General features: G+C 45.9%; 1 protein-coding gene across 1 annotated transcript; it reads right to left on the bottom strand.

Annotated features, from left to right (window-relative positions):
- Nucleotides 1-3318: 3318 nt before the first annotated feature.
- LOC119324691 lies at nucleotides 3319-7450 on the bottom strand. The gene is made up of 8 exons (XM_037598459.1): nucleotides 6767-7450; nucleotides 5678-5819; nucleotides 5391-5601; nucleotides 5157-5262; nucleotides 4439-4550; nucleotides 4124-4342; nucleotides 3897-4047; nucleotides 3319-3807 (listed from the first exon to the last, which is right to left on the bottom strand). Exons 1-8 carry the CDS (start codon nucleotides 7382-7384, stop codon nucleotides 3774-3776), a joined length of 1593 nt encoding a protein of 530 aa, XP_037454356.1. The 5' UTR covers nucleotides 7385-7450; the 3' UTR covers nucleotides 3319-3773.
- Nucleotides 7451-7865: the final 415 nt, after the last annotated feature.

Below are 7865 nucleotides of genomic sequence, written 5' to 3'. Positions count from 1 at the left end.
CTCCCAACAAGCTCTTTTCTTTAATGCCTTTTTAGCTAGGCATGATGATTTCAATGATGCTCACATAAAAGATAAGAATTGAAACATAACAAGAGCATCATGAAGCATATGACTAGCACATTTAAGTCTAACCCACTTCCTATGCATAGGTATTTTGTGAACAAGTAATTTATGGAAGCAAGAATCAACTAGCATAGGAAGGCAAAACAAGCAAAACTTCAAGGTTTTCAACACATATAGAGGAAAGTTGATATTACTGAGATATGTAAAAGCATATGTTCCTTTCTTATAGTACTTTTCAGTAGCATCATGAATGAAGTCAACAATATAACTATCACATAAAGCATTCTTTTCATGATCCATATGCATAAAAAATCTATTACTCTCCAAAATAACTATCTTGTGATTGAAAATTAAAATCATGATGACAAGTTTCATGTTTATCATTATTCAATATAGCATACATGTCATCACCATAGTCATCATAGATAGCAACATTGTTGTCATAATCAATTGAAACCTCTTCCGAAATAGTGGATTCGTCACTAAATAAAGTCATGACCTCTCAAAATCCACTTTCATAATTATGAGAATAAGATTCAACACCCTCCAAAATAGTGTGATCATCATTACATAAATTTGACGCTCCTCCAAACCCACTTTCATCAATATAATCATCATAAATAGGAGGCATGCAATCATCATAGTAAATATTCTCATCAAAAGTAGGGGGACTAAAAATACCATCTTCATCAAATATAGCATCCCCAAGCTTATGTCTTTGCATATCATTAGCGTCATGGATATTCAAAGAATGCATACTAACAACATTGCAATCATGCTCATCATTCAAATATTTCATGCCAAACATTCGGCTTTAGTGTGATGTCTGTTTGGTATTAGGCCCGGACATTCGGCACACCTTCATCAAGGGGATAGGAGTAGCAACAGTGTTGCCAAGATGGTGGCTTCAGGCTTATTGATGTATCACCTTGTGTAGTCTTTGTGAATAATTAATAATATGGTTGCATGCATAGTCCAGATGCAGAGGCTGGGGGTACATCCTCCTTTTCTAAAAAAAGCTATGCTTCGGTCCAGTATTTTTGTTGGTCAAAGTGATAGCTCTGGAAGAAATATTGTCCTTGTTGCAATTGCCAGCTCCATAAGATGTAATAGCGACCGGTTTAGTATATTAAAGGTATAGCAAGAAGGTGATGATGGATGTGTTTAAAGGTGTAAAGTACTTAGGTCGAGGTGGTGTCTGGGCATCATGGGAGACAATGGTAATCAGGTTAGGGTCGTCGAGGGCGCAACCGCTGCGGTGGATGTTGGGGTCCGGGAAGGAGATATGGGGTCATGGACGAGGGTGTCAGTGAAGTGTCTCCGGTAGGATGGACGATGATGGTGTCGATGAAGCAGATCCCAGGTCATGGACGAGGGCGCCGGTGAAACGACTCCGGTAGGGTGGACAATGGTGTCGACGAAGCAGACCTGCGACCGTGGATGAGGACGTCGGTGAAGGGCTCTAGTATGGTGGAAGATGATGTTGATGAAGTAGATCTGCGGCCGTGGACGAGTACGTCATTGAAGCGGCTCCGATGGGGTAGACGATAGTGTCGACGAAGCGACTCCGGTGCGGTGTAGGAAGGTGCCTGTGTAGATGCGTTGCGGTGTACAAGAGCCTTAACGAAGTAGATCCAGCGTGGTGGACAAGACTGGGACTGAATGAGATGTTGTAGAGTGGTGGATGATTAGTCTAGGGTTTCAAAGGAGGGGTAGAAGCGGTCGGCGAAGCAGATCTAACGTGGTGGACGATGTCGGCACTGAATAGGCTCTGGTACAGTGGTGGATGAGCAGCCTAGTGTTTCGAGAGGGGGGTAGAAGCGCTGATGAACTACGGACGATGTGATGTGAGGTTCTCTGGTGTTGTGGACAAGTCATTTTTGCAGGAAGGAAAAAAATGGGGATTATAAGGTGTCGTGGGATGGGGAGATCCAGAAGTTACCAAAGCGGCCCTGCTCTTTTATGTAATGTGCATCGTGTTGTTCTTCGCACACCGGGCTAGAAGGGTAATTTCACGTGCTACAATCTGGATCGCGAAATATTTCGATGGAGGCCGGAGACTTTGCCGCCCGCAGGATATTTCATAAGAGCATCTACAGCTGGGCGCCTCAAATCATCTCTCATATGCCCGCAGATGCGTCCGGTCAGTGACCGGACAGGAGAGAGAAGGAAAAACGTGACCCAACCGGACCCCTCATATCTTTCCTAAATGTTCGGGCTGTCCGCGAACCCTCATATCCATCTCAAATATGGGGAGGATATGAGGGCTCGCGGACATGCCTGGGTGCGCCCAGTCAATCCGCCACATAGGATGTGGCCCCACCCGGACCACCTTTTTTTTTCTTTATTCATTTTTTTCTTTCTCTCTTTATCTCCACCAATCACGTGCAAGTGACCGGACATATGAGGAAGAAAATAAGGATTGTGGCTGCGCGGATGGATAAATAAGGGCTCAAAACGGACACACCGGTCACTGACCGAGCGCGTCCACGGACGTTTGAGGGGTCGAAGTAGAGGTGCGTGTCTGAAGATGCTCTAATTCAACTTATTTTGGATAGTGATGCAGCAAGAATGTGGTGATGGTCTGTGCGCGCGGAGCACATATCAGCGATAACGTAGGTTCCTAGTCGAGCCCAGAAAAAACGGTCATGAGTGAATTAATGCTTCATGTAAAGAAGAATACTTAATTATTAAGTATTATTATTTATCTTAAAATAAAAGTACAAAGACAATTACATCGTCGTCGTCATGAAAAGAGTCTAACCGAAAACTAAGTACGTACATCACCCTTTTCCACATGATGAAAAGGCCGGAGCAAAAACTAGGCACGCCCCTTCTTCAGTTCATACGGGGAACACGTAAACTCCGGACGTACCTAGATTGTAAGCTGGCGAGGTAATTATAGGCCAATACGCAGTAGATGGAGAGGTCATGATCTTGGACGATTCTGCTTACGAGGAAGCGCAACAACTCAATCACCACATAGAAAATAAGCGTCAAGACAGGTTCCTCCCAGCGTAGATAAAGGCCAACGCCCCGGCGCGCCGCTGCCTTGAGGTGCTCCATCAGCCGGCTCGTTCTTCGCCGCTCTCGGAAACATCTACTAGACGGGAAAGCAAGCGAAAGAAACAGCCGTCTCGATTGTGCTCTGCGAATCTGGAAGCCTTGCTAGCCTCCTCTGCCCTCTTTTTTTTTTTTGCGAAGAAAAAAAAAAGAATGCTGCCAATGAGGAGGAAAACAAAATGTTGTCTGTCCTTTTCGGTAGCTATACCAACAACATCAGGTTACTTGCTACTCCAATGGGGAGTAGTATTACAAATTCTCCAATGGGGAGTAGTATTACAAGTTCTCCAATGGGGATAACTACCACAGTGTGCGTTAAAATGCTGACCAAGCGTTCCACGACCTGAAACTTCTATCATCCTTTGGTTAGTACTATATGGCAACCGCCATTCTATACAGTATACGGTCCCTTCATTAGTATTCCCTCTGTAAACTAATATAAGAGCATTTAGATCACTATTTTAGTGATCTAAGCGCTCTTATATTAGTTTACGGAGGGAGTATTTGACAAACGACTTGCCTTCCTGCCCTAGACATCACCTGAAGGGCTCTCTCGAAACCAGCTATCTTACTCTTGCTGGCTGCCTCTTCTTGACTCTTCATATCATCTTTCCTCTCTGCATCTTCTATCGCCTTTTGCATCTTCACTACGGTTTCACTTCTCTGCTTCTCCAACTTGTTCTGCATTTAGTTCAGACACAACAAAAATGTGAAACTGCAGGTGCCATGCTATCAAATGCAAATATTCAATACAGTGAACTGAAGTATACCTCAGTTTTTGCCAGTTTATCCCAGGAAGCCGTCTTTCCATCCTTTGCACTGCAGCTGCACAATCCTCGACATCTGAATGGTCAAAAGCATGACCATCATCATGATTGCTTCCCTCATTAGCACTATTAGACTCGAAGTTCCAATCACGAGCTGAAACAATACAGAGTTGACTCAAATTCATGTTCTGCTGAAAAACTGACAGGTCTCAAGAGATTTAAGCCAATACCTGAGGATGCACGACATGACACGGTATCATCCTGCCAGTCCTTCTGATCCACTGCCTCATCTTCCTCTTCATTTACTTTAGGCAATCTCCATTCATTGACAGCATCAATTGCTCCCATGCACTTCCCATGGTAATTATGTGAGGAGCGAGCTCGGCGCATCAATCTAGCTGGTGTGGCCTTGTGGACGAATTTTGGAGGCCCTCGATTGGATTTGTCAACTGCATAATTCAAGTCAAGTAAATCAATTAAACATGACATGCAAGAAAAATGTCAGGCTGATTTATGAAAAGGGGTAGGCAGACAAAAGGCAGAACCTCTCATATCCAGCAGAGAAGGGTGCCTGGGAGTCTGTAGTCGGATGTTTCGTGGCATAGAGAAACACTTGACCAAGTCCTCTCTCGTTGGTAACCTCCCTTGATCTTGTTCCTGAGGTAGTTTGGCTTATTAGCACCTCTCATTTACTTATGAAATATCAAATGAGCAGAAAGCATAACTAGGTGGATACAAAACAGGAAGCAACATGTAAAAACTGGAAGGATCCTAATCTGGTTGGTTGATCAAATAAATGCAACGATGGTATATGATTGAGACAAGATTACTTCAGTTTTTTGTTCAATCAAGATTCAGCAAGCAGAAATTTAGCAAGAAGCCTTTTCTGCTCGGTAGTTAACAGCAGTTAAGAATTTCCAATCGATTCCTGGAACAATTATCAATCAAGAATCCAGTTAAACTTTAATACAATGTTCAGAAATTGAGGACTTCATTCCTGGGAGCAATAAAAGAAACCGAACAGTTCCATCCAAGAAACTACGTCTGCTCCTAGACTTAACACAACAATCTCGATGTAGCTAGCAGAGTTTACATCAACGGCAGGGAAAATCAAGAACCTAGGACCTTCGATTATCTACTTCTCAACCGAGAACCTGTCAGAAATAACACGCCAAATTCGATGTATCATAGCAGAGTTCAAGATCAACTGCAGGTGCAATGCTATCAAATGCAAATATTCAAATGCAGTGAACTGAAGCATACCTCAGTTTCTGTAAGCTCATCCCTGATCCCTGGCCGTGCAATCTTGTTTTTCTGCCATCGATCTTTCTGATTCAGCCTAGTTGATTGAAGTAATATCATAAGTGCTCTGCCCAGATAAGTTACAAAGAACTAGTATCTTAGATGAACAATTCTTGATTCTGAGCAACTGCCTAGTTAACTGCTAACAAATGCATGTTAAGAGGTAACGATAAAAGATGAGATAAGAGGGATTACTTGTATATGAGCTTTAGAATCTGTGAATCCTTCCAGGCAGGCAACTTGTCTAGGACAATACTTTCCTTCTGTTTAATCACAGGACCCAGGACCCGTCTCTCCGTCCTTTGCACTGCAGCTGCACAATCCTCAACCTCTGAATGGTCAAAAGCACGACCATCATGATTGCTTCCCTCATAGACACTATCAGACCCGAAGTTCCAATCACGAGCTGAAACAATACAGAATTGTTTCAAATCCATGTTCGGATGAAAAACTGTCAGGTCTCAAGAGATTTAAGCCCATACCTGAGGACACACTACATGACATAGTATTATCCTGACAGTCCTTCTGATTCACTGCCTCATCTTCCTCTTCACTTACTTTAGGCAACCTCCATTCATTGACAGCATCAGCGGGTCTCGTTGGTAAGCTCCCTTGCTCTTGTTCCTGAGGTAGTTTGGCTTATTAGCACCACCCAATTACTTATGAAAGATTAAATGAACATAAAACATAGCTAGGAGGACAGAAAGCTGGAAGCAACAAGTAATAATTGGATGGAACCAGACACCAAATCATCCTAATCTGGTTGGTTGATCAAATAAATGTATGATTTAGATGAGATTACTTCAGTTTTCTGTTCAATCAAGATTCAGCAAGAAGAAATTTAGCAAGAAGCCTTTTCTTCTCGCTAGTTAACAACAATTAAGAATTTCCAATCGATTCCTGGAACAAATATCAACCAAGAATCCAGTTAAACTTTAATAGAATGTTCAGAAATGGAGGACTTCGTTCCTGGGAGCAATAAAAGAAACCGAACAGCTCCATCCAAGAAACTACGTCTGGTCCAGACTTAACACAACAATGTCGATGTATCTCAGTATCTAGCAGAGTTTACATCAGTATCTAGCAGAGTTTACATCAGTATCTAGGAGAGCTAACATGTAATAATTGGATGGAACCAGACACCAAATCATCCTAATCTAGTTAGTTGATCAAATAAATGCAACAATGATATGATTCAGACGAGATTACACCAGTTTTTTTGTCCAACTCAAGATTCAACAAGCAGAAATTTAGCAGCAAGCCTTTACTGCTCGGTAGTTAATAACAATTAGGGATTCAACGAGCAGAAATTTAACACAGCGAAGCCTTCGTTCCTGGGAGCAATACAAGAAACCGAACACATCTGCTCCAGAAAATCAAGAACCTAGGACCTTCGAATATCTACTTCTCAACCGAGAACCTGTCAGGAATAACACGCCAAATTCGATGTATCATGGCAGAGTTCAACAACTGCACGGAAAATTAAGAACCTAGGACCTTCGATTACCTACTTCTCAACCAAGAACCTGTCACGAATAACGCGAAAGAGCACCAAGAACACGGAAACAGACCTCCGGTGACGCGACGACGGGGCAGCATACGGGCGACGGGGTCGCCGGGCGGTGCGCGATGAGGGGGCCGGCGTTCCAGGGGGCGCAGGAGGACGACGGGCGGCGGCCGTAGGGGCCGCCGCGCCCGCCACTTGCTGCCGCGGCGAGCAGCACCTGCGCGCTCCTCCCCGCGGACGCCTCGGGCTCGTTCTCCTCCGCGTCCGCGGCTGCGCTGTCGGAGCAGGCGCGGGAGGAAGCCGAAGAGACTCGGGGGGCGGAGGTTTGCTCGCGCACGCAGGGGAGCAGGAGCGGGAGGAGATTGTCGGTGCGGCGCGTGTTGATGCCGCCGCAGGAGGAGGCGGTGGCCATCATCAGCAGAACATCGAGCCCGTTGCCCTGGACCCGCTGGTGGGCGTCCAGGGCCTGTAGCGGAGGCGCGCGCTGGAGTGTGTCGCGCGCGCCGCCGCTTCCGCCGCCTATCGGCGAGGCAGCGCCAGCAGCATGTCGCCTGCTGCGGCGAGGACGAGCATCAGGAAAACCTCGGGGAAGAGGAGGTCCGTAGGAGGGAACAGGATGAGGAGAGGGTGGGAACTCATGAAACCAAGAAGTGCGAGGAGGAGGAGGAGGCAGGTGCGCCATTGTAGCATTTCGCCAAGCGGGAAGGAATCGCGCCAACGAAGGAAGGGGAAATTTTGGGGGTGGAGGGGGCTTCGGGTGAGGGGCACCGGGAACTTTTGTGGTAGCCGGCCGGGTACGGGGGGTTCTATTTAACGGGAGCCCCTATGTGGTGCTCTTTGCCACAAATTGCTATCGTTTCGCACGAACAGAGCCTGATGGGCCGGCCCATTGCCGGATGCTCTATCATCCACTCACTCGAAGCGAACGACCGTTGGTGTCTGCTCCCGCAGCGCGCCATATTAAAAGGTGGGTAGGCGACGCCCGCCCAGCATCAGATCGTCCACGCATCGATGGCCTAGATAGATGCGGACTAGCTTATTGCTGCCACCTTCCCCTTACCACACACGCGCACGAAAAACGTTCAGCTCGTGGTCGCCGCCGTCGTAGCGCTACACCATTTTCCAGCCGCTGATGGATGCTGGTGACAGAATCTAGCTTCTAG

Source organism: Triticum dicoccoides, chromosome 6B (genome assembly GCF_002162155.2).
Source record: "Triticum dicoccoides isolate Atlit2015 ecotype Zavitan chromosome 6B, WEW_v2.0, whole genome shotgun sequence".
Classification (NCBI taxonomy): domain Eukaryota; kingdom Viridiplantae; phylum Streptophyta; class Magnoliopsida; order Poales; family Poaceae; genus Triticum; species Triticum dicoccoides.
This window is presented reverse-complemented; position numbering and strand designations above follow the sequence as displayed.